This window comes from Phyllostomus hastatus, unplaced genomic scaffold, assembly GCF_019186645.2.
Source record: "Phyllostomus hastatus isolate PE091 unplaced genomic scaffold, TTU_PhHast_1.1 phas_contig_98, whole genome shotgun sequence".
Lineage (NCBI taxonomy): Eukaryota > Metazoa > Chordata > Mammalia > Chiroptera > Phyllostomidae > Phyllostomus > Phyllostomus hastatus.
This window is the reverse complement of record NW_025333999.1, coordinates 5,267,562-5,293,528: the sequence shown is the minus strand read 5'-3', so window position 1 is coordinate 5,293,528 and position 25,967 is coordinate 5,267,562. Positions and strand designations below refer to the sequence as shown.

Below are 25,967 nucleotides of genomic sequence, written 5' to 3'. Positions count from 1 at the left end.
CATGTCTGCCTTTGCCCAGAACACAGGCGCAGGGTGAGGAGGGACTTCCTGGTCCCTTCTGCCATGGTGCCAGCATCACTGCCCCATACACAGCTGCTGGAATAAAAAGCACTTCTCTTGGGCCGGAAGGCCTGGTTGAACATCGGGTGCTGTGTGCAGGCTGCTTTCCTCGGCAGTGGTCCTGAACACCATCCCTCCAACAGGGCACAGGCTCTTGCTCAGAAACAAACGAGGAAAGTGCACTTCATACTTTCTCTACTAAAAATGGACTGTTACCACCACCCAACAATTATGCCGACTGCCTTTTTTCCTCCCAAGTTTACAATAGCAGCTCACGATTACTGAGCTCCTCCTTATTAGTCCCTTTCCATGTGTTAGTCACCAACTCCTCCCTGAAGTCCTTGAAAGTTCATCTCAATGTTGTACCATTTTGCAGATGAGAAAAATTGTGGCTCAGAGACTTGGTGACTCGTTCAAAGCCAGACAGCGAATGAGCGTGTCCCAGAATGTTTGTCAGCAACATGTGTTTAAAGTCTGTGTGGCCACCCAGAGCACAGCTGTCACTGCCGGGTTCCATTATCAAGGAATTCTAAACTGCACTGCGTATCACCAAGGGTTTAGCTAGGTTCAGATGCTCTGGTTGTCAAGACCAAGTTGATTGTTTTACATGAAAGTCACCTGCCTGCCTTGCTGCCCACGGCAGCACCCCAGCTTCCCAGTGCTTTCCCAGCATTTGTCCCCATTGTGCTGCCGAAGGGGTGGGCCCCGGGGCCTGAGCCCTGAGTACTAGCTGCCCTTCTCTCTGCCAGGCCACGCTCATCAACGAGTACTCCTCAGTCGTCCAGCCAGTGCAGCTGGCCTTCCAGCAGCAGATACAGACCCTCAAGACGCAGCATGAGGAGTTTGTCAACAGCTTGGCCCAGCAGCAGCAGCAGCAGCAGCAGCAGCAGCAACAGCAACAACAGCAGCAGATCCAGATGCCACAAATGGAAGCCGAAGTCAAGGCCACGCCACCACCACCTGCCCCGCCGCCGGCCCCCACGCCTACCCCAGCCATCCCACCAACTACCCAGCCCGGTATGTGGCCCCCTCTGCACCCACCCTTGGGGACCAGCCCCAGAAAGCAGCCTCCCACACCCGCCCCACCCCAAGAGAAGGGCTCTGATTATATAGTCGCAGGCCAGATTCTAATCAGTTTAGAGTGCCAGGCTGGGGGACTTCACATTTAAGTGTAACAGAACTTTTACAACTCAGACAGTTCTCCTGTCTGAGCTGTCCCAGAGTACAAGCAGGGGGAAGGGGCCCAAATCGTTCTCCAGGACCAGGGTGACTTCTCATTGGATGGGCAGGGCCAGGGCAGGAGTTGAAATACAATCCCCTTGAAAATACAGTGTCCCCTCTAAATGAAGATGTGAAAATACTAAACAAAAACTTAACGAGTAAAATCCAGTCAAGTATTTTTAAAATATATTATGATCAAAAAGAACATGCCCCAGGAATGCACAAGGATGGTTTAACACTAAAAATCTAATGAAATAACAGATCAGATGAGAGGAAGTGATCTTTCAGCCCAATTCAAAAATGTCAGTAAAACTCATCGACGATAAAATTCCTCAACAAACTAAAATTGACGCAGCAGGCCTGAGGCCCTTGTAGAACTCTCAGAAGGGAACGTGTGTCCTATGTGGGGCAGTCTCCCTTCTGCTGCTGCCTTTCCAGTGGTGACTAGTGCTCAGTGGGGTCACGAAGCCTGGATTTATCGGGAAGTAAACACCCAGCCTGGGCTGCCTGGGTGTTTGCTGAAGAGTGTTTGGGGTGGGGCCTTTTGCTGCCGGGGCCTCTGCTAACTGCCTTCTTGCCTCGCTCCAGATGACAACAAGCCTCCCATCCAAATGCCCGGCTCCTCTGATTACGACGCCTCGGGAGGGGTCCAAGACCCTGCAGCCACTGGCCCCCGGGGCCCTGGGCCCCACGACCAGATCCCGCCCAACAAACCCCCCTGGTTTGACCAGCCTCACCCTGTTGCTCCTTGGGGTCAACAGCAGGTATTTCTTCTCCTTCTCTGGTGCTTTGATCATTTGGGGTTCTCAGTAACAGGTCCCCGTTTTCCTGTGAGTGCTGGGAAAGTCCACAGAGTTAAGTACAAGATGGTGTTCCCTTTCCTTCCCTTTTTTTGACTGGTTCAACTAGCAGAGTGTCCACATTTTGTCACACTGGAAAGAACATTCTGGTTTTATAAGGAAAGGGAAGGTCACCACAAGTATCAGGCTGGCAGCATTTTCCGGGGCTGAGATACTGGTCACTTCCTTCTGTTTCCTTGGGGTCAGAAACTTCTAGGTCAGGGCAGGGGTCATCTTATCCAGCATAGCATGACTGGGAGGCCCCCAAGAACAGGGTCCCCTCACCGAGGTTCTGCCCTGGTTTGGCAGTCCACTGTCAGCTATGGCCTAGCAATGCACTTGGCCAGCCTGCCCGTGTGGTGTCTTACACATTTTTAGATAGTTGCCATATTTAAAATCTGTTTTCCTGGCTTCCTGCGGGTGTGGTAGCCTGGGCTGGCCTCTCCATGTTGGTGGTCAGTGGAGCTAACCAACCATGACCCTAGAGGTGGGCCTTCCGGTCAGCCTCATCTGGACACATCCTTCCCTGGCTCTGAGTTTGGGTTGCAGTCCAGCTCTAAGTCTTCAGAGCAGCAGCTGGGTGAGACTGGAGCTATATTGTCTTCATTCTACAGAAACGTGTCCTGGGGTGTGCTCCAGAGCACACCCTGAGGCAGGATTTGAGGGTGACAGTTGATGTGGGAGATAACCCAGGAGAGGAGGCAGCACAGGGTAGAGGGAAGTTATAAAAGGGGGTGTCTTCAGGGTAGGAGGCCACCATGGGCCCTTGGAGTTCAGTCATTCCACATGCTCTGGGTATGGTGGAGGAGGCACCTCTGCACAGTGCGCTGAGGGGTAGGCGGGGTCCAGAGCCCCTGTTCGTGGGGCTTACGTACTGACCCAAAAGAAGTTCTCAGCCAAGATCTGGGTGCAGCATTTGGGAGTCAGGTTATCTGCATGGACATGAGGGGCCAATGGTGGGGCAGGTACCACAGCACCCACTGCAGATGTCAGTCAGCGAGGCACCATGGTCTGCCCAGGGCAGCGCCCAGTGGACCATCAGCATGCAGCACCAGGCAGTGCGGAGGCCAGATGTCTGTAGGGTGCTGGATGAGCCTCATGAGTGGCTTATCTCTGCTCTTTGTCTTGCAGCCTCCTGAGCAGCCCCCCTACCCACACCACCAGGGCGGGCCACCCCACTGCCCGCCTTGGAACAACAGCCACGAGGGCATGTGGGGTGAGCAGCGCGGGGACCCAGGCTGGAACGGCCAGCGTGACGCACCCTGGAACAGCCAGCCCGACCCCAACTGGAATAGCCAGTTTGAGGGCCCCTGGAACAACCAGCACGAGCAGCCACCCTGGGGTAGCGGCCAGCGAGAGCCACCCTTCCGCATGCAGCGGCCGCCACACTTCCGTGGGCCCTTCCCACCCCATCAGCAGCACCCACAATTCAACCAGCCGCCACACCCCCACAACTTCAACCGCTTCCCACCCCGCTTCATGCAGGATGACTTCCCCCCGAGGCACCCCTTCGAGCGGCCACCCTATCCTCACCGCTTTGACTATCCCCAGGGGGACTTCCCTGCTGGTGAGTGCTCTGCCAGTTCAGAGGCCCAGTGCACACAGCCCTCTCTTGCCCCTGGTTCCTGGAGAAGTCCAAGTTGCCTGCCTGAAGGAGGTGCTTAACAGATCTGCCTCCTGAGCATGCTGATGGCACTGCTCTCTGTCCTGGGTGTGTACCTGATGAGTCTAGGTCACATCCGAGTCATGTGATGACAGGCGAACAGCCTGGCAACTCAGGTGTCGGCAACAACCACACACCGGGCTGTGGAGGTGTAACCTCCTGGTCCCTCTCCCCACACTCCCGGAACAGCACTCCATCTGTCTGTCCTGCAGAGAAGGGAGCACAGACTCCAGAAGGAAAAATAACCCCTGAGGGCCCAAAGCAGCAGGCGGTCGGCAGGCACCGAATCCGGGCCCATGCTGCTGTCATGGGGTTGCTTCCCGGTTCCTTGTCTGAGTTTTTATCAGTTTCTCTGCTTACTGGTTTTTTTTTGTTTTTTTTTTTAAGAACTTTACTTTTGTTCATTTTTTCTTTTTAAAATAATTTCATTCCTAATGTATTACTGCTTCTACTTTTATTTAAATTTTTTTAATTTATTGATTTTAGAGAATGGAAGGGAGAGAGACATCAATTTGTTGTCCCACTTTATGCATTCATTGGTTGGTTCTTGTATGTGCCCTGACCAAGGATCAAACCCACAACCTTGGTGTATTGGGACAGTGCTCTAACCAACTGAGTTAACAGGCCAGGGTGCCTCTACCTTTATTTTTACATCCATCCTTGGTTATACCAGTTAAGCTCAGAGATCACTTAGCACTTTCATTGTTGGGTTAACACCCCGGGATGGCATGGCAGAGGCCCACAGACTGGGTGGCTCCAACAGCGGGCACTGACTGATTCCTGGTGGAGATAGGGTTAGTTCTGGAGCCTTGCTCCTGCGTTTGTAGATAGCCATCTTCTCCGTGTCCTCACGTGGTTGCCCCATCTGCCTGTCTGCCAAAATCTTAAGTCACACTGGATCAGGACCCATCCATATGAATTTACTTTAAGGTAATTACCTCTTTAAAGGTTCTGTCTCCAAATGCAGTCACATTCTGAGGTACTGAGAGTTAGGACTGGTGAATTGGGGGGTGGGGGGTACAGTTCAGCCTGTAACCTTGCTGTTTGAAGGCTCTGTGATTTCCCTGTGGTTCCTTAACCTGTGAGGTCCATCAGGTGCTGCTGCAGGTACAGGACAGGCCCCTCCAAGCTGAGTCTCGCCTCCTCCCTCCCGTGCTGTATTGCCTAAGGAGTGAGTGAAGCAGTGGTAGAAAAGGTGCCAGGCAGGGCTGCCCAGAAAGGTATTGGCATCTTTGCCTCTTTCTGAGCCCCTTTCTGCTGACATTTGTCACCTAGGGGACTATGCCTGAGCCCTTGGCACTGCCCAGCTCATAACTTCTCTGTAAGCCTGAGACGTTTTTGTTTTGCAGAGATGGGACCCCCTCACCACCACCCTGGCCACCGCATGCCACATCCTGGGATCAATGAGCACCCACCTTGGGGGGGCCCCCAGCACCCCGACTTTGGCCCTCCTCCCCATGGCTTCAATGGACAACCCCCCCACATGAGGCGACAGGGCCCTCCCCACATCAACCATGATGACCCCAGTCTGGTCCCCAACGTTCCCTACTTTGACCTCCCCGCCGGGCTGATGGCCCCTCTTGTGAAGGTAAGGTCTGTGGTAAGTGCCAAGTTTAGCAGCACATGCTCAAGCCGGTGCCTGTCTCCATGTGAAAAGTCCACAGGTGGAACCCATTTCCCATAGGTTGCAAAACAGTGCTTCCCAGACTACTTCCCTTCTCATTTTCCGCTTCCTGGTGAACTTTTGACCAAGCCGGTGAGAATGCACCTGTGCCAGCAAGGCCCATGCTGCTTTGCTCCCTCTGCACCTCCCTCCTGGTGCTGAAAGTTTGGTGCCACTTGGAGCCGGCTGGGTTGCACATGATGGTACAAGGGTTTTTCAAGAAAGGGGTGGCCTCTGAGGTGTGCCCTCGGGGAACTCGGGAATCTGCAGAGGTGGGGTAGGGCATGTGAAGGGTGAACTGAGCAAGGGGTTGGGGCTCCAGGGGCCCTGCTGGTCACTGCCCCTTCCCATGCCCTCTGAGCCACCACAGACTATATACAAGTAGGGAAGAGTCCATCAGGGTGCAGGGAGAGGTAGAGGCAAAAGGGCAAATGAATGGGGAGCTGTTACTGAGAAGGGGCTCCGGGGTCCTGCTGAAGCTGTGGTGGCTGTGGGAGGGCCTGCAAGGGAGAGGACGGGGTGTGGGGTAGGAAGTTGGGGCACGGGGTAGCATCTGCAGACAGGGCATCCAGGACTCACAGCCTGTCGGAATGAACCCGGGGCTTTTTCTGTCTCTTTAGCATGAGGCCACATCATCTGTGTACGTTGGCTGGAGAAAGAATTCTGTGGCTTTTATCAGCCTCAAGGGGGAGCCCTCAGCCACCCTATTTGGAATGTGGCTGAAGCCCTACAAGAGGGTGGGCCTTCCAAGAAGGGCAGGATGAGCACTCTGGTGCCCAGGGCAACCTGTACACCAAACTAGGGCCTGTCTCCTGCCCCCGTGCCTGCACCCTTCTGGGTGGGCCTGATGGCTCCAGCAAGAAGCATTGACCACTGTGTTTTCCACCTGCAGCTAGAAGATCACGAGTACAAGCCTTTGGACCCTAAAGACATTCGCCTTCCACCCCCCATGCCACCGAGCGAGAGGCTGCTGGCGGCCGTGGAGGCCTTTTACAGTCCTCCTTCCCATGACAGGCCCAGGAACAGGTACGCGGCTTAGGGACACCCAGCAGTGGGGTGGGTGATAGGAGGGGAATCTGTCCCTTCTCCTAGCCTGTCTTCCCTAATTTAGCCTCGTAAGAAAGACTCGTACCAGCCATGCCTTCTGCCCAGCATGGTGTGAGGCCCAGGTGAGAAGTGTGATGTCTTGAAGAGAAATCACTGGTTTGAGTTAGAGCGTCTGTCTCCTCTGGCCCTTTTTTTTTTTTTAAGACTCCATTTATTTCTAGAGAGAGGGGAAGGGAGGGAGAAAGGAGGGAAAAATCCGTGAGAGAGACATTGATCAGCTGCCTCTTATGTGCACCCCGACCAGGGATTGGATCAGCGGCCTTTTTGCTTTGTCGAATGACACTCAACCGAGTCACACCAGTCAGGGCTACATAGTGGCCATAGGGACCCTTGATGAAATGCTTTTACAGCTCTGGCTGGGTAATGCACTTGGTTAGAGCATCATACTGGTACACCAAGGTTATGGGTTTGGTCCCCAGTTATAGCACTTACAAGAATTAACCAACAAATGCATAAATAAGTAGAACAAGATGTTTCTTTCAAATCAATAAATAATTGAAAGGTTTTTCTACTTAAGATCTATCCATTACAACAAGAACTCAGACGTGGCACATTTCAGAAGTGGCTCACTGCTGCATATCCAAGTTTTGTCCCTTTCAGGATACCCTTCCCCCACAGCCTGTTTGCCAGCCCGGCTGAAATGGCTTCCCATCCTGTGCCAGGTGCACGTGTGTCCACCTAGGAGTCAGAGGCCCTGGCCCCCAGCTTAAGTATGACCACAGACCCTAACCCCCCTCGGCTTTTTCTTGAAACAGCAGTTCGGAAAGGCCAGGATCTGGGTGGAGCCAGCTTACAGCCCAGTCTCTCCACTTGCCAGCAGATGTCTTGCCTCGGCCTGCTTCTGTATTTGAGAAAGGGTGCCACGGAAACAGCCGCCCGAGTGCTGTCTGGGGGGCCCGTGCTTAACATCCTGAGTGAAGGGGGGGGGGGCTGTACACCTCTGAAGGCCTGTGGCAGGTGTGAGGAGGCTTACTCCTGATGAGCTTTCCCCAGTGCCCTGTGTTGGGGAGGTGAGAGGTGTTGTGGTCACATGGGGGTTACCCCTGTCTTACAGCGAAGGCTGGGAGCAGAATGGCCTCTATGAGTTCTTCCGAGCAAAGATGCGGGCCCGACGGCGGAAAGGCCAGGAGAAGAGGAACAGGTAAGGGCGTGCCTGCTAACCTGTGGAGTCATGGCCTCCCTGGCTGGATCTTGTTGTGAATTGCCTTAGAGTGAACCAGACACACTGTTCTGTCGCATCCTGATGTGTCATAGCATGCCCTAACACCTCGCATCCTGCCCAGTTATGTGATGTCACACACACCCCCAAACACAGGCAGAAGAGGTCAGATCTGACCCCTGCCTGGGTCTGGGGTCTGGCCCCTGTGACAGAGGCACTGAGTGGGAGCTCTTCCCACAGGCCTGGGTTAGACTGAAAACACCGGCACAAAAAAAGGTTGTTATGGTCTGTATTCACTAAGCTGCTTAGGAACGCAGCACCCTGGTGTGAATGATGTGGCCTCACACTGACAGGCACCCGTAGGTTCCTCCCAAAATCGGATGGAGGTGGCAGGCTCAGCTTGTGTGGGAGCCAGGAGGTGCCGGCTCCAGCTCAGCAGCCTCTCCCTGCAGCGGACCCTCACGGTCTCGGAGCCGATCCAAAAGCCGAGGGCGTTCCTCCTCTCGCTCCAACTCGAGGTCCTCCAAGTCATCTGGCTCATACTCGAGGTCGCGGTCACGCTCCTGCTCCCGTTCCCGCTCCTACTCCCGTTCCCGCTCCAGGTAGGCAGGTTTCACCTGTCTGGGATTGGGCCTGAGGCTTCCAGGTTGCTGCAGGGCTGACCCGCAGGGCTCTCCCTTCTCTTCCCCAACAGGAGCCGTAGCCGATCCCGCTCCTCAAGAAGCCGCTCGAGGTCCCGCTCCCGCTCCCGGTCCAAGTCATACTCCCCAGGGAGGAGACGTCGGTCGAGGTCAAGGAGCCCTACTCCGCCGTAAGATTTCTGTCTTAACTGTCCAGTGACCCGCTGGTAGCACTGGAACCTCTGAGGCTTTGCTGTGAATGTGAAACGTGTCATTAGAAGACATGCTGGCAGTGGCCTGTGCTGGGACAGCACCTCAGGGACACCCAAGCACTAATGCGGTGACATTGGTGCCTCCTCATCTCACACTGTGGTCTTACCTTTTTGTGGTCATGCTGTAAAGCCTGAGGCAGTGGCTGGGCTGTGTTTCTAACTGTTTTAGGGTTTGGTGTGCCCCACCCTTGCTGCACAGTATGGGGCAAGAGCCATCATCTTAGGGAGCCCCCTTACTTGGCTGGCGAAGAGGATGAAGAAGAGTGGTGGAGACACAAGTGTGTGTGTCTGTCCTACGCTGTGGCCGCTCATACAGGCCACACCCTGTAACACTCTTAAGAGTTTTCATTCCAATAAATGTACCAGCTCTTTTTTAAAAGACGTAACCTGTCTTAATTTTAGTTCTTCAGCTGGTCTGGGTTCTAATTCAGCACCTCCTATACCCGACTCCAGGCTTGGGGAAGAGAACAAAGGACATCAGATGCTGGTGAAAATGGGTAAGGTTCTGGGCTCAGGGTTGGGGATGATGGAGTCAGGCAGTTCCGACTCACTGCTGTGTCTTTGAAAAAGGGCAAGCCCGCAGGGTTCTGCTGGGCGTTCTTTTGTACTTTTATCAGCTGTGCATTTACAAACTGCATGTTGCTCACCTCCCCAAATGCATTCCTGTTTAACTTTGTGTCAGGGAAAGACACTAGATTACAGTTTTTGTGGGTTGTAACCACTCGCCCCTCTTTCTTCCTAAGGCTGGAGTGGATCTGGCGGCCTCGGCGTGAAAGAGCAAGGGATCCAGGACCCCATCAAGGGGGGGGACGTGCGGGATAAGTGGGACCAGTACAAGGGTGTGGGCGTGGCCCTGGACGACCCCTACGAGAACTACCGCAGGAACAAGAGCTACTCCTTCATCGCCCGCATGAAAGCCAGGGACGAGTGCAAGTAGGAGTGGTGAGGAGCCACACCAGCCGCTGGCAGCTTAGCCATTGGGACCTTCCTGGCTTATTAGCTATGGAAGATGGTAGGGACAGCTCAATTCTCACACAGCCTCCATCTTTGGAGAGCGACAGAAGAGAAAGACAACCACAGCATGCCTAGTGATCAGTGCCGTGCTCAACCGCGTGGAGGCACAGGCCCCACCTGCCAACCAGCTCTAATGTAGAAGTAAGAGTCACATGAGAAGACACCCCGAACTCATTCCCTGGACAGTGAAGCGAGATACATGAGCCCTTCTTCCCCGGACAAGAATCCTTAACGCCTGAAGGAATGGATGTCTCACATCTCTACCATCAGATGTGAGTCTCAACTCAGCAGGCACGTGTGGTGGCCGCCCTGGATGAACACAGCAGCCCCCTAGACGAGGGGCATGGTGGGCCAGCTCCACAGCTCGTACCTCCCATGTGTCGTGACAAAGCTCAGGCCAGGCGCTAGTACTACTCTTAAAAAATGGAAAAACAAAACCTTGATTTGCAAAGTTAAACAGGGTTTTCATTTTTACTCCAAATGGTTTAGTTTTTAAAAAAGAAATATTGATCTAAGATGATCCCCAGTGAAATAATTTGAAACTTGATTCCTCCAAAACATACTGGCCCTTAGTTTAGTTGATTTTTTTTTTTTTTTGAAAGTTAGCCATTTGCTGTTATCTCCAGAAACAGAAGGATCTAAGGAGACGGATCTGAGGCATCTTCAGGTGACAGAATAACACCCATGGGGGACCTGTGACCTTAGTGTCTGCTTGTGTTTTTCACTTAAAGGAACCCCAACACCAGCACTTCTGTGCGATAGCCCACTCAGACCGACACACCTGCTCTGTCACTTCCTTTTCCTACCCACCCCTCCAACCCCAAGGAGGTGAGGCCTGGAGGGAGCCACGGGGTGCCTGCGCCGGGATGGGCTGTATGTGGCGTCTTAGGCAGCGGGGCGCAGTGCCGTTTATTTGTACAGAAACATTTTTGAAAAATTCTTTTCAATAAGATGCAAAATCCTCTCCAACTTTTCAACCTGATGTGATAAAAATACTTGATTTTGTTCTAGGTTTCCTGTAGCTGTGTATTGTTTAAACGCATCTGATCCAGGATAAAGCATAAACACTTGCTGTTAACAATTTCTTGTGGGTTTTACTGTTTTGCCTTCAAATAAAGACTTTTTCATAAAGACCTTTTTCTCTGTGTGTCGACTTCCAAAGTATGCTCAGGCTCAGTAGGGAGGTGGTGTGTCAGAGTGTGACTCTGCGCTGTGGGCTTGGGTCAAAAGCTCTGTCTGGTGCCTCACACCAGGGTCCCCAGCATGGACCCCTGGCCCTGTGTTCTTGTCAGCGAATGGTACTTATCATTCCCTCCCCCAACCTTCCTCAGCTCATTAGGAAGCCAGCACCTAGCCAGGTGGAGCCCTTCCATGCGACCCTGCACAGGCTGGCATCCTGTGTTACCGTGAGCACCTGGGTTCCGTTCCTGCCAGTCTGATCCATCCCCTTTGGTGCCAGTCACAGCAAGGAGGTAGGGTCTAGGGGTTGTCAACTACTCAGCTAGAAAAGGCTGCAGCTAGGATTCCTTCCACTCAGTTGAATCCTGGGTACCACCTGCCCCCTCCAACATTGAATGTCCCCTGGACACCACTGTGTCATAGCTGGCGTACTGGACCAGCTCATTAGATCAGACCCCCAAGTCTAGCCTCACCTGGTGCTCACAGCTCCATCAGCTCCTTCTTCAGCTCCTTCAGAGCATCCTGCATGGTCAGCCGGGCAGGCCTGTGGTGCCTGATGTACTGTGGGGCAGAGGACAGACAGGTGTGTCACTGCGAGGGCCTCCGCCTCCTGGGGCTTTGGGTGCAGAAGACAGTGCCTGTCCCAGCAGTTCCTGGTCAGGCCAGCAAAGGAGAAATGACAAGACGCCAAGTAATGCCATGGAAACGAGAGAAGAGCCTGGCTTACTGGCCGAGCGACTGCGCTCGGGAGGAAGAGCCTGGTGCCACTGCCGGGACGTGGGCCCAGGGCAGGCAGCGAGGAGTCGTGCTGGGCTGCAGGCAGGCAACGTGGTCAGAGGGCTTCAGCCCGTTCCAGCAGAGGCACAAACAGGACCCCACAGGGGTGCATCGGCAAGGTCCAGAATGTGGGAAACTGTCAGAGAACCTGTTTTCTTCAACAAATAAGCTGCAAGAACACAAAAAAGATGGGAGGGGGAGACCTGTAGAGCAGTGGTTCTTAGAGTGGGTCCCCAGTGGGCCACCCTGCTGCCAACACCTGAGTGGTCACTGCCCTGGGGGTCAGATGCTGCTCAGGGCTGAGACCACCACTAGGGTTAGGAGGCTGGAAAGACAGAAGACAGTCGATGTAGGGATTGTGTCTGGGCCCTGATGGAAAAATAGGAACACAGTGTCCAAGTCTGATGAGACAAGAGGAAATCTGAACCCTGCATGTCCAACCATATTTTAAAAAGTTCATTGGGTATGGTATGATAATGGTATTACGACTTTTTAAAAAGTCCTTATTTTTTAGAAACGTACTGAAATACTGGTAATTGATAAGAATACAGAAGAGTTCATATAGTATGATGCCATTTCTATAAAGAAATAGATACCTATTACATTGTAATAGTTTATATACTGTATGATATAGTATGTAATATATATTATCCATAATATAGTTCACATTTTACATAAGAAAAACATGAAGAATGTATTGAGCTGGTAATAGTTATCTCTGAAATTACAGAGGATTTTATAAGTTAACATATCCCTGTAACAGCATTTTTTATAAAATAAAATATTTTGCCTCGGTTGGTATGGCTCAGTGAGTTGAGCGCCGACCTGCAAACCGAAAGGTTGCAGGTTCGGTTCCCAGTCAGGGCACATGTGTGGGTTGTGGGCCAGGTCCCCAGTTGGGGGTGTGCAAGAGACAACTGATATCTCCCTCCCTTTCCCCTTCTCTAAAAGCAAATAAAACTGTTTTTAAAAAATAACAGCCCTGGACTTCCGCACAACATGGAGGCATGCAGAGAGACACTGTGCCTCCTCGCACAACCAAGATAAGGACAACAATTTAGAAACAGAGTAATAACCAGAATTGACAGAAAATTGAACTGTATGGAATTCGGACAACCAAGAAGTTAAAATAGACCCGTTCATCCAGACCTGTAGGAGGGGCGAAATTGGGCAGCCGGGCTCAGGTGCAGTGTGGAGAGCAGAAAGCATGGGGACCGGGTGCGTAAGGCATGCAGGGCACGCAAGACCGCAGCTGGCAGACCCCAGCCAAGGGGTGGCAACTGGCAGACCCAGCGAGGTGGTGATTGTGAAGCAAGGCACTGTGCACAACCCAGGATCACAGCACTGGAAAATAGAGCCCCGGGGCACTGACTGAAAACACCTGTGGGAGTTGAGGCACAGGGAGAGACTCCCAGCCTCACAGGAGAGGTCCTTGGGAAGTCCCACGGGATGCACAAGCCCACCCACACGGGAATTGGCACCAGAGGGGCCCAGTTTGCTTGGAGGAAGCGGTGGAAGGGACTGAGGTCCGACGGAGAGCGGAGCAAATGCCATTGTTACTTCTTGGACCCCACCCCCACATACAGCGTCTCAACCCAGTGACTGGGGTGCCCCACCCTGGTGAACACCTAAGGCTCCACCCCTCATATGTAACAGGTGTGACCAGACCAAAGGGGGGAAAAAGATGGCTCAAACAGAATTGAAAGCCTCACAACCAATACTTTTAAGCGACCGAGAGATAGCCAACCTATCAAATGCACAGTTCAAAGCACTGGTGATCAGGATGCTCACAGAACTGACTGATTTTGGTCACAAATTAGATGAAAAAAATTAAGGCTACAATAAGTGAAATGAAGGAAAATGCACAGGGAACCAATAGTGATGGAATGAAAGCTGGGTCTTATATCAATGGAGTGGACCAGAAGGAAGAAAAAAACATACAATCAGAAAGAATGAAGAGATAAGAATTCAAAAAAAATGAGAGACTTAGGAATCTCCAGGACATCTTTAAACGTTCCAACATCTGAATTATAGGGGTACCAGAAGGAGAAGAGGAAGAGCAAGAAACTGAAAACTTATTTGAACAAATAATAAAGGAGAATTTCCCCAATCTGGCAAAGGAAATAGACTTCCAGGAAGTCCAGGAAGCTCAGAGACTCCCAAAGAAGTTGAACCCAAGAAGGAACACACCAAGGCACATCATAATTACATTAGCCAAGGTAAAAATGAAGGAGAGAATCCTAGAAGCAGCAAGAGATAAGCAGACAGTAATCTATAAAGGAGTTCCCATCATACTGGCAGCTGATTTTTCAAAAGAGACCTTACAGGCAAGAAGTGGCTGGAAAGAAGTATTCCAAGTCATGAAAGGCAAGGACCTACATCCCAGATTGCTCTATCCAGCAAAGATTTCATTTAGAATGGAAGGGCAGATAAAGTGCTTCTCAGATAAGGTCAAGTTAAAGGAGTTCATCATCACCAAGCCCTTATTTTATGAAATGTTAAAGGGGCTTATCTAAGAAAAAGAAAATAAAAAACATGTACAGTAAAATGATAGCAGACTCACAATTATTAACAACCACTCCTAAAACAAAACCAAAAACAAACTAAGCAAACAACTAGAACGGGAACAGAACCACAGAAATGGAGATCACATGGAGGGTTAGCAACAGGGGAGTAGGAGGAGGGGAGAGGCGGAAAAGGTACAGAGAATAAGTGGCATAGACAGTAGGTAGAAAATAGGAGGAGGGCAAGAACAGTATGGGAAATGTAGAAGCTCAAGAACTTATGACACATGGACATGAAGTAAAGGTGGGTAATGTGGATGGGAGAGGGTGTGCAGGGTGGAGGAGAATGAAGGGGGGGTAATGGGACAACTGTAATAGCATAATCAATAAAATATATTTAAAAAATAATAACAGCCAGCCCTGGCTGGTGTGGGTCAGTGGATTGAATGCTGGCCTGTGAATCAAAGGGTCACTGGTTTGGTTCCCAGTCGGGGCACACGCCTGGGTTGCGGGCCTGGTCCCGAGTAGGGGGTGCACAAGTGGCAACCACACACTGATGTTTCTCTCTCTCTCTCTCCCCCCCTCCCTCCCTTCCCCTCTCTAAAAAAACAAAGTATTTAAAAAATAAAATGACATATTTTGTGTAATCAGACAAAAATTAAGTTTTCAGAGGGAAAAAGAGGCGAGTGTGACATCCCTTGAGCTTCACCCCTTGGGCCTGAGAAGACTGCCCCTGACTGGGTGGTGCTGGGGCAGAATCTGAGGAGTGACAGCACCCTTCACCAAGGTCATTTTTGGTCCGAGGTCACTCGGAGCTGCGCCAGCTTCAACACTTGGTGGGCTGGCTGTCAGTGCTCCCACTCCACACTGGCTCTTGTTTCGGAAAAAGAAAGAACAGATTCCCTTTGGTAGGACAGAAGGTGACGGGTCCCAAGCAGCCCTGGGCTGAGTGCTGTCCCCATGGTCAGAGCCTTGCCTGCCCTCCCTGTCCCTGGAAGGGGTAGCTGTGCTGCAGTCACCTCTTTGGTCTCCTCCAGAGTGTGATAGTGGAATGAGTCTTGGTCCAGGGACTGCAGAAGGGACCCATGCAGGTGCCGGCTGGCCTCGAGGAACTGCTGCGTCAGGCTCAGCTGCTGCTTCAGCATGTCATTGAGTGCGAACACCGCTGGACTGTAAGCTGTCAGGGCTGCCCCGGCACTGAGTCACTGAGCAGCCCCAGGGCCTGAGCTCCACCAGTGCCTTCATCCCATCGGGAGCAGCTGCTTTGGGCCCCACCCCTTCACTGTGTCTGGATACTTTCCAGAAGTGATGCTACCTTGGGAAGTAGTGAAGGCCTCGCTTATTCAACGTCTGTCTCTACTAAATGAACTACCTTCTACTGATATGTCTGGACTGCTCAGCTCTCGGCAGAAATGGAAGTTTTCATTTCCACATTCAACACAGAGAAAGGTGAATTGACACCCAAAAAGTGCAACTGTACAATGTGAATCTAAGACTATTGAACTATCCACTTAAAAATGAAAAAGAGGGTAAATTTGACATGCATCTTTAAACACATAATTAAAGTAAAAATTAAAAATTTAACTAAATAAAAATACGATTAGAAATAAAAACTACAAGTGTTAAAAATTATCATTATTGCCCTGACTGGTGTGGCTCAGTGGGCCTCCGAAAGGTTGCTGGTTTGATTCCCAGTCAGGGCGCGTGCCTGGGTTGCCAGTTGGGGGTGTGTGAGAGGCAACCAATCAATGTTTCTCTCCCTCTCTTCCTCCCTTCCCCTATCTTCAAAAATAAATAGTTAAAATCTTTTTTTAAATTATTATTAAAACTATATAGTAACATGGGAAAATCTTCAAGGGTAATGTTAAGTTTTTAAAAATCTTTGAAACAAACTTTTCATTTGTTATAATCAGTATATTTTAGTATCTTCATCTTTTAAAAATGTTACGAAAACTAAAATGGGAAAAAGCAGCAGGTACTTGCTGGTGCCATGAGAGCCATCAGTGGCCCTCCCTGTCCACCTGGCTGGCAGCCTCGAAGTACTGGTTGAGTGTCTTCAGAAGATAAACAGATACGGCTTCCAGATAAAAAATCTCAAAGGGGAACACACAAAATAAAAATAGCCTTGTTGTATGGAGGGGCTTAGGGGTGTGTTACTTATAACCTTTCTCCTCTGTCCAACATTGGTGTCCTTTGGCGAGACAGACCAAAGGTTCTTGGACACTCAGTCTACCATCTGGGATCCTAGAAACTGGCAGCTACCTGTGGCTGTGACAATCCCTGCCAACATGTTCCCCAAACCCAGTGCTAAAGGCGGCGCCGCACATCCAAGGGTGGGTGTGACTTTGTAGGTAAAATGCATCCACTTCACTGCAAGGCACCCCAAGTTGGGCTGTTACCTTCTATTGCATCCGCGCTGACCACATGACTGGCGATGGGTGCAGGGTCCACGTAGGCACCTCCCAGGGCTGGCCCGGTGGTCGCCATGCCTGCCACTGTCCCAAGGACAAATGGAGAGGGGGTGAATGGCAGGATCTGGGGCAATGACTATTGAGTGAAGCCCTTCCCCCCTGCCAATCTAAATGAACCAAATGGGGAGAATTACAGCCCCTTGCACAGTCCAGGGTGTCATCTAGATGAGACAAGGCAGCTAGACAATGTTTAAAGAAAAAGAAACTTTCTGCTCAGAAGGGCCAGAGCTGACACTGGAGTCAAGATAAATGTCTGGAAAGTCACACTGGTGGGCGCCCTGCACCGAGGAAGAGAATCCACCCAACACACTAACGGAGACAACTGCAAGACTGGCAACGCGGCAGCCCTCAGGGACCCTGCACTGGGCCCCAAGAGCTGCTTGCAGATGCTCTGTCCCAGAAGTAGCTTCTGTCCCAGTGCTGTCCCTAGGCTCAATGACATTTGGTGGGGCCGTCCTGGGCACTGTGTTATGTAGAGCAGCATTCCTGGCCTCCACCCACTGGACTGTCACCTAGCTGTCAGCCAAAAATGGCTCCAGGCCTTGCCAGTGTCCCCTGGGTCCAGAATCACTCACTGAGAACCACTGCCTTATTCTTCAATTCTGGGTTCTTCCATAATGTGTGAGGGCTCAGAAGGAAACACCCAGGGTGGCTGCCAAGGCACCGAGGTCCCCCCAGCTCACTAATGACAACAACCAGGCCTCCAGACCCTAGAGCTCCTTGTCACACTTCCAAGGACACCTGCAGCGCACACCCTGAGTGCCCGTCACTGCCGCCATGGCCTGCATCACCTTCCTTGGGCTCTCAGGACACATGCTCACCTGTCGTCCACTGGTAGGTGAAGGCGGGGTCGGGGGTCTGCACAGCCTTCTCCTTCACCATGACTCTTGTAACATCCGGGGCCCACTTTTTCTGAGACACTAATGTTGGTGGGGTATGGTCTGTCCTCAGGCTTACAGAGTGTTCAGACAAAGAAGCCAACGTCCTATCCCAAGATTCCCCAGAATGGCTCATTGGCTCTGATGCTGTCAGACTTGGGGATTCCTCGAAATCTTCTGAATAAGCCAGGCTCCCCATGCTGGCTGTAGGCTCCTCAGGTGTTGACCCAGCAGAGGAGGCCGATGGCTCACTCAGGTGCTCTGAGACCTCGCTGCCAGTCAGGGGACCCCAGGTCCAGGAGCTTTTGCGGGATGCCTTTTGCCTCTGACCTCCTTTCTGAAACAAAAGACAGCAGAGATGGCTGGGAAGTGTTTCTGAATGACGAATATGCTCCAAATACCACTGCCTTAGAATGAGGTGCAGGGTGCCCCGGGGGGCCCAGCAGGCGGAGGCCCATGCAGATCCTTCTCTGGATTGGGGCAGGTGGAGTGTTCATGCAGAGCGCCTGAAATGCTTCAGCAGGGGCTGCTGCACATAACACGGATGGCCTAAGTGTGTGAGGTGAGCACACAAGTAAAATCTGTTCAAGTGTCATTTCTGCGATTTTTAAAACATGCCTGCCTCTTATGGGGAGGTGTGGTCACTAACACGGCAAGAATCACGGAGGGACACTGGAACATGCCAGGCAGCTGTTGCTGCGGGGACGTTAAGTGGGACCCCTTTAACGGTCTGCTGTATGAGGTGCCTTCACCCTGCTCTCACCGCAGCAGGGCTCCCCGGTGGCACTCGGCATCTGAGACCTGAACGTTCTTCACAGGGCACTGGGCAGCCTCCAGCCTAGCCACCACCGACTCAATGCCAGCAGCACACCCCACCCCAGCCACGACGACCAAAACGTCTCTGAGAGCCCCCTGGGGCCGCCATCACCCCCGGTTAAGAGCTTCCGACCTGAATGAAGTGTGACAGTTGCAGGCCTCTCTATGCTATGCAGTGGCCCTCGGTGAAAAACCAGATCGCTGCACTTACTGTCTGTTGCAGGTCCAAGTTCTCACTGGCAGCTGGAGTCAGGTCATCCAGGGATAAGACGTTTATTCTAAAATCTGTAATTAAGAATGCAACATGACAGTGTTTACTGGCACATTTAGTTTATAGGTGTTTGCCGCCCTGCTGCAAGCTAAGCACTAGGGATGGGGAGCAGGGGAAACACGCTGCCCCAGGTGCAGTAAGGAGTCTAGGGCCTGCGTGCTTTCTCCCTGCAGAGTTAGAAAGTAAATATTTTGGTCTTTGTAGGCTGCACTGCTTCTGTCCCAACTAGTCGGGTCTCTCCTTATGGTGTGAAAGCCACCGTGGACCGGGCATAAACAAATGACTGTGGCTGCGTTGATCAAAGTTACTTACAAAAACAAATGCTGGGCCTCCTGGGCCCTGGTTCAGACTGATGAGCAGACAAACGCGGTGCGGTGAGGGATGCACAGTGATAAGTGAGCTCGAAGCAGGACTGGTGAGAAGGACACGCCAGCCTCTGGCGGAGATGGGAGGAAGGCTGCAGGGCCGAGGGGAGCGGCCCCTCAGGAAGATGTGACTCTGGGCCTGAAGCATCCCACATTCTCATTTAAAGCAAGGTAAGGATATGGGAGCTGGTGCTGAATGAGCACTTTGGCATGCCAGCTGGCCTATCCCCACAGCCGATGATGCAGGTGCTAAGGAGTATCAGCAGGGCACCCTGGGCAGGAAGCAAGAGCTGGAGGTGGGAGAGAGAAGATCAATCTTCTCTGGAATGTCCCTTCCCATTCTCTCTGGAAGGGACAGCTGAGGGGCTGCACCCTATGCCCTTTGCCACCCACCCAGCGCAAGACCAGACCCACTCCAGCCTGAGATTCCAGCCCGAGGGCTTGCCCTTCCTCCAAGCCCCTCCAACACTGACTGTCATCTTAATTCACACGGCAAGGAGGTCCAAACATGTGCTCATGGCCCAAACCGGCCCCCTTGGGCCATGGACCCAAGCACGTGGAAGTGTTGGCACTGGCTGAGGGTAACATTCCTGTCACAGCAGCTCCCCCTCAAATGCACGTGCTTACTGTACAGTGGGGCCAGCTGCGGCACTTCACATGCATCATCTCACTGACCTGGCTCAGCCCCATTTTACAAATGAGGAAACTGAGGCACAGAAAGGCCAAGACTGCACGGCCAATAACCAGCAGGGCCAGGATGTCCACCCCAGGTATATCAGGCCCCAAACTCAGACTTGCACTCACCACTCGCTGCCTCCTGCCCTGGAGGTTGCATCTCGGTGGGGGAGGGCAGCGTCTGGCCACCAGGACAGGCCCCTCTAGGCCAGCAGTAGGACTTGACTCACCTCACCTCCTTCACGAGGAGGTGTTCTCACATCCTCAGCCCAAACCCTGTCCCGCTGTGCTCTCCGACTCTAACCTGGACAGGTGGCAGCGGTGGACCTTTGCTGGCAGCCCTCCTCCCCCCACCCCCACTGCGGCGGCACCCTTGCACAGCTGTGGGTTACCGTTTAGGCTGCTGTCGGAAGCTTCCGAGAGCGGCTCCTGCCCAGGCTCAGCCTCGCTCCTTACACGAGAGGATGAGATCCTGCCACGTGCCGTCCTCGGGGACACTGCCTTGGACACAGCGCTGGTGATGGAAAGTGATGACACCATGCTGAGTGCCACGTCCCCTGGAATGGCAGTCTGTGGGGAGCGAGCTCTGGAGCGAGCTCTGGAGCGCGCAGTGCGAAGGGTCCTGTCTGCGGAGTGGAAGGTTGGCGGATGTGATGTCCCGAGTGGCTTGGGGCTGGAAAGTTCCTCACTGGGTAGTGAAAGGAGTTTTGGTTGAGTTGGGATCTGATCCTACTTTGGCAGAAATTAAAGAAACAGAATTAGCAAGCGTGTGATAAATGAGTCCTTATCGTTCAACAAAGCGTCTAGTAGAGCGCAAGAGACCACAGCTTCCTGGGTCAGATATTCATCCCTCAGCAGCGCTTTCTCTCCTTTCCCCTCATTTCTGGAAGTCCAGGTACAACACTTAGACAAGGTAATGCTGGGATTAGAAATACTCCACAAATAATCAGAAATGTCACTTTACTTTCACATACATGTTGTTAATTACACATTTCTAAATGAAGGCCCCTGAGTACACGATCTATGACAGCCTAGACCTTCGACAGAACCAAGACGAACGTGCAGAGGGTTTCCCTGCAAAACCCAGCCTTCCCAACACTCAGCATCCACTAGGGAGGCTATTATCAAAACACAGAAAACAAGTGCTGGTTTTTTTCTGTGCTGGTGTGAATGTGGAGAGACTGGAACCCTCACATACTGCTGGTGGGAGGCAAAATAGTACAGCCACTGGGGAAGACAGTTTGGTCCTCAGTAAGTTACACATAAAATTACCACAGGACCCACTAATTCTACTCTGAGGAATATATCCAAAAGAACTGAAAACAGAGACTTAGACATGTATACAAAAATGCTCATAGCAGCAGCATTCGCAATGCCCAAAAGGCAGAGACAACCAAAATGCCCATCAGTGGACTAATGGATAAGTAAAATGTGGCCCACCACACGGTGGAATGTTAAATGTTAATCTGCCATGAAAAGGAGCAAAGCACCAACACATGATACAATGTAGAGGACCCTGGAAAACAACATGTTGAGTGAGAAGCCAAACACAAAAGGCTACATGTTGTCTGATGTCATTTATATAAAATGCCCAGAACAGGCAACTCCATATCGACAAGAAACAGATTAGTGGAGGCCTGAGGCTGGAGGAGTGATTAATGGCTACAGAGACTGCTTTGGGGTGATAAAAATGCTCTGCAACTAGACAGAGGTGGTGGTTACAAAACATCCTAAAAGTACTACCAGTAAATGCCCATGAGCACTTCATTTGAAAATAGTTAATTTTAGGTGAATTTACTAAATTCACCTAAATTAGGTGAATTTTTACACCTCATTAAAAAAATAGAAATACAGCCTTCCCAATGAATGATTCCTGTGCGGTGATGTCATTCCTGTACAAATGACAAGGAGGTGTGGCTCGCTTGTGGCATTAATCACTGCTCGTGTTCCATCAGTTGTACAAAGTGCTGTCCTGTGGTATAACTGTGGTGTACATAGTCACAATAGTGCAAAACTGCATGAAGTGTCCCAAATTCCGTTCTCTACAGAGCAGGCCTGCAATATGTGGCTGTGGCTGTCTGAAACCCAGCCTCTCCTCGTCAAACTGTTTTTTAAGGTAGCTTCTGGGTGATGGCCACTATCAAAAGGCTCTGGCTGGTGTGGCTCAGTGGATTGAGTGCCGGCCTGCGAATCAAGGGGTCACTGGTTTGATTCCCCATCAGGGCACATGCCTGGGTTGAGGGCCAGGTCCCCGATCGGGGGGGCATGAGAGGCAACCACACATGGATGTTTCTCTTCCTTTCTCCCTCCCCCACCCCCGTCTAAAAATAAATAATAAAATCTTTACCAAAAAAAGTCTTGCCCTGGCTGGGCTGGTGTGGCTCAGTGGATTGAGTTCCCTCCTTTCCCCTCTGTCTAAAAATAAATAAACAACACCACCCAAAAAAAAAACCACCTTAAAAAAAAGTCATTAGCACTATGACATAAAGGTACAAATGCAAAGGCTTTGTTGAAAATAAACACACGCAACCCTTACCGAGAATAGTTCTGTTTGTTCTTTTTCACCATCTCTGGTGCGGGCGAAATTCTGATTCGTGCGTGTTCCTTTTTCTCTAAAAGATTCCATCAAGCTTCCCAGTAACTCCTTCATTTCCTCTTCGTCACTGTCTGGAGAATCCAATTTTCTCGTAGGTTCTTTCTCTTTGGGTATTGAAAAGCTCCTCTCCTTCCCAAAATGGGCTTCAGGGGACAGCTTTTCAACAGGTGGCTCTCTCTTCTTTAGAAACCTACTGACCTTCCCACTTGGCGTGCTGCCCTCAGTGACAGGAACTTCACAGGCCTGCTCCTGGGAGGTTTTGTGTGTGGCCTTCGAACACAGTTCAGCTGCACTCCCAGGGGGGATTTTGTCTGCTCTCCAGGGAAGGCTGTCGTCGGAGGTCTTTGGGTCAGATTCCACATCAGACAAGTCCATCTGCACCTTCCGATTCATGATCTTGGACTCGATCTGGGCCAGCTTCCTGAGTGCAGCGCTGGTCCTGAGCTTGGAGGCAGTGCTCGGGGGTCTACCAGGGGAACTCGAGAGCCCGCTCGCCAGGCCAGCATCCTCTTTCAGGAATAAGTGTTTTTCACCGACAGTCTGGCTTCTTTTTAGAAATCTACTATGACCAGGAGCTCTTTTGGTAAGATTCCTATCAACTTTCAAGTTTCTGATTTTTTCCATCTTTGAATCTTCTAAGGGAATGTCACTGAAATCACCAAAGATATCATGCATGGAATGGCTGAATTTTCTTGTTGAAGTCATCCTAGGAAGGGGAGAAAGAAAACTTTTAATAAGAATACCTGGTGTTCATATACTTCATTCAAATCTCTCAGTGTCCCCCACCACCCCAGGAGAGACCAAACCCCGCTTTGCAGTCTGGCCAGACAGAGCCTTCCCTTCAAGCCTGATGATGACAAGGAAAAGGGTCAGACACTTGGTACCACTTAATGAATTTCTGCCCAATGTCAGGTCGTGAGACGTTACATACGAAACCCAAAAGCCAGCATTTCCCAGACTCCAACAGTGTGCCTGGCCCTCTGCTCAGAGCTGCATCATCTCAGTTAAGTCTCAGGCAACCCTGTGAGTCAATTATTGTTGCCCCCTTTTCATACAGGAAGTGGAGGAAATAAAAGCCCCCACAGGTTAGGTCACCAGCCAAGGTCACCTAGCCGGTGAGCACCTGAGGCAAATTCAAAGCTCAGGTCCGATTCTAAAAAACCCACTCTTCCTAACTGGGCTCTACTGCCTCGCAAGTTGCTCTCCTCTACTCTGAGCGAGTACCGATCCCCAGGTACCCTGAAGTTGGGGCTCCTCTTTTATTCAAGTGTCCTCAGCTCTCTAATGAAGAGCTGTTAAAACACAGTCTATGTATCTGGGCTTCCCAGAAGAATTTATTTCACTTAAAGGTTGAGAACCGCTGCCCTGGAAGGAGCGGAAAGCTATGGACAGAGATAGCACCGCTCACCAAGGTCAGCCGTGTGCTGAGCACGCACTAGTGCACATTTTTCTGGGAGGAGGGGCCAGGGCTCTCATCATATTCTGAGTTCCTGTGCATCCCTGAAGAACAGGTACAACCCACTGAATGATTTACAAAGGCTTCAAAAGAGTTTAGAGATGTAAAAAGATAGGGAAATATAGCGTGGGTGGGTGTGTATTTGCTACAGCTCTTGAGTGAGAAACTCGGCACCAGTAATGAAAATGTGAACTTCACAGATCTCGTGAGCCAGCATCTGGTAGATCCCCACATCTGGGGATCTACCTGTAATTATGACTCAAATGCGCACAGAGACGTACCGAGGAACGTTACGGCAGCATTGTTTGTACTCATCAAAAACCCAAACCCATCTATGGAGCCCTGGAGGAGCCCAGAAGATGGCATTCCGATGGGGGGATGTTATACAGCTACCAAGAGGAACGAGGCGTATCTCTGTGCACAGTAACATCTCCAGCATAACAACACCTGAGGCAGAAGAGACACGACACAGAACTGCGCGCTGTCTCCATATGGCACTGAAACAACGTCAATAGTTATTTTTTTCAACATTTTTTCTTAATCCTCACCCCAGGATATGTTTATTGATTTTTAGAGAGAGAGAGGAAAAGAGAGACAGAGAGAGAAATACCAATCAGTTGCCTCCCATACACACCCTAACCCCCAATGGGGGATCCTACCTGCAAATGAGGTATGTGCCCTGACCAGGAATCAAGCCCTCGACCTTTTGGTGTACGGGACAATGCTCCAACCAACCGAGCCACCTGGCCAGGGCTCAACAGCTATCTTTATTAATATTTTTGTAGCTGGGGTTCAGGACATGGCTCAGCCCAGACCACTCTGGTCAGAGGGGATGCCCTACCTCCAGGCCAGGTTTTCTTTTCCCTGGGTTTAAAAATAAACCAATGGAAAAATAGTTAAAACCGAAAATCTTATGTTACATATATGTTACCACAACTAAAATAGACATATTTAAAATACACACAATTAGGACTGGCTGGGTGGCTTGGTTGGTTAGAGCATCCTCTGGATGTGCCGAGGATGTGGGTTCCATCTCCAGTTGGGGTGGGTGTAGAATCAATCTATCAGTGAATGCATGGATGTGTGGAACAACAAATCGATGTTTCCCTCTCTCTCTCTAAAAAAATCAATTAATTTTTAAAAAATAATTATAAAATACACACAGTTAAAAATAAATCAATAGGCAAAGGCCATGAACAGACATTTCTCCAAACAGTATACACAAATCTTAAAAAAAAAAAAAGCCCAAGAAAAAATGTTCAACATCACTAGCCATTAGGGGAATGTAAATCAAAACAATCATGAGATCCTACTTCACACCCACTAGGGCGGCTAATAACCAAAAAATACAGATAATAACAAGCGTTAGTGAAGATGTGAAGAAACTGAAAACCTTATGCATTGTTGGGAAGGCAAGAGGGTACAGTCACTAAATTACAATGCAATCTGGTAGTTCCTCAAAAGATTAGCCACGGTTGCCAAATTATCTAGCAATTCCACTCCACTTGGCCCAAGATACATGAGCTGCATGCACATATTCATAAGTTATTATCCATAATGGACAAAAAATGAAAACAATCTTGATGTCCATTAATTAGAGAATCGATGAGTACTGAAGTCCAAACAATGAAATACAATTCAGCAGTAAGAAAGAGCAAGTACCAATACACATAATAGCATACACCTCAAACACGTTACACTAAGTGCAAGTAGCCAAATGCAAAATACTCAACACTGTATGATTCCATTTAAATGGAATGGCCAGAAAAGGCAAATCTGTAGATTCAGAAAGCGCGCCAGTGGTAGCCAGGGGCTGGGAGTGGGTGCGGGGATGGACTGCAAAGGGACAAGAGGGATCTACCTCATTGGAGTGGTGCGAAGTTCCACAGTAGATCGTGGTGATGGCTGCAACACTTCCTAAGTTTACTAAAAATAATGGAGTTGTACACTTAAAAGACATGAACTATATGGTATGTAAGTGAATCCTCAATAAAATTGTTAAAAATAAGCAATCAAACTTTGAAAACACTGCCGCCCCTCGGACCACCAGGGTCTTTCCCCAAGGCTGGAGCGACCCACGTCGGACCACGCTCCCAAATGGATCCAGCCAGGTAAACTAGGGCACGACGCGCGGAGAGGGGTTGCCCTCCCCCAGCCCTGCCAGCTCAGCCCCAGAGCGTGCCTCCTTTCCCTACGACTCTTCTCCCGAGCCCCGGCGCCGCTCCTCCAGCCCCGCAACCTCCTTTCACGATGTCCATCCGCCCAGGCCGACGCTTCTCTCCGCCGGACAATCAGACCAGAGAGGACCGTTACCCCCGGCAACCGCGCTTGGACCGAAGAGACTACATCTCCCGGCGTACC

At 50.9% G+C, this 25,967-nt stretch overlaps 2 protein-coding genes across 8 annotated transcripts in view; one reads left to right on the top strand and one right to left on the bottom strand.

Moving 5' to 3' along the window:
- LOC123828249 (calcium homeostasis endoplasmic reticulum protein) overlaps window positions 1–10,752 on the top strand; it is a 19,345-nt gene extending 8,593 nt beyond the window's left edge. For 2 of the 3 annotated variants that reach the window (XM_045853040.1, XM_045853039.1), the window contains exons 8-17: window positions 810–1,077; window positions 1,870–2,045; window positions 3,252–3,687; window positions 5,133–5,371; window positions 6,339–6,472; window positions 7,608–7,694; window positions 8,165–8,314; window positions 8,407–8,523; window positions 9,007–9,101; window positions 9,348–10,752. In XM_045853040.1, coding sequence (XP_045708996.1) covers window positions 810–1,077; window positions 1,870–2,045; window positions 3,252–3,687; window positions 5,133–5,371; window positions 6,339–6,472; window positions 7,608–7,694; window positions 8,165–8,314; window positions 8,407–8,523; window positions 9,007–9,101; window positions 9,348–9,541 — 1,896 coding nt within the window. In that variant the 3' untranslated portion in view covers window positions 9,542–10,752. The remainder of the gene's footprint in view (window positions 1–809; window positions 1,078–1,869; window positions 2,046–3,251; window positions 3,688–5,132; window positions 5,372–6,338; window positions 6,473–7,607; window positions 7,695–8,164; window positions 8,315–8,406; window positions 8,524–9,006; window positions 9,102–9,347) is intronic. The other variant, XM_045853041.1, reaches the window with a different exon arrangement.
- CUNH19orf44 (chromosome unknown C19orf44 homolog) lies at window positions 8,454–25,916 on the bottom strand. 5 transcript variants are annotated; one of them, XM_045853042.1, is made up of 10 exons: window positions 25,789–25,915; window positions 25,468–25,532; window positions 22,091–22,856; window positions 19,947–20,283; window positions 18,455–18,528; window positions 17,371–17,764; window positions 16,478–16,573; window positions 15,098–15,264; window positions 11,271–11,358; window positions 8,454–8,585 (listed from the first exon to the last, which is right to left on the bottom strand). In XM_045853042.1, the coding sequence occupies exons 2-9, from the start codon at window positions 25,470–25,472 to the stop codon at window positions 11,278–11,280; spliced, it is 1,920 nt and encodes a 639-aa protein (XP_045708998.1). In that variant the 5' UTR covers window positions 25,473–25,532; window positions 25,789–25,915; the 3' UTR covers window positions 8,454–8,585; window positions 11,271–11,277. The 5 variants fall into 5 exon arrangements, with proteins under 5 accessions (XP_045708998.1, XP_045709000.1, XP_045708999.1 ...); XM_045853044.1 differs by lacking the exon at window positions 25,789–25,915 and adding an exon at window positions 23,559–23,650 and having other exon boundaries at window positions 25,468–25,512; XM_045853043.1 differs by lacking the exon at window positions 25,468–25,532 and having other exon boundaries at window positions 25,789–25,916.
- Window positions 25,917–25,967: the final 51 nt, after the last annotated feature.

Coding starts and splice junctions, on each gene's coding strand:
- CUNH19orf44 (XM_045853042.1), bottom strand. Junction 18,529..19,946: donor TTCCGACAGCAGCCTAAACG/GTAACCCACAGC, acceptor TCTTAATTACAG/ATTTTAGAATAAACGTCTTA. Junction 16,574..17,370: donor CACCTACCAGTGGACGACAG/GTGAGCATGTGT, acceptor TCCTTGGGACAG/TGGCAGGCATGGCGACCACC.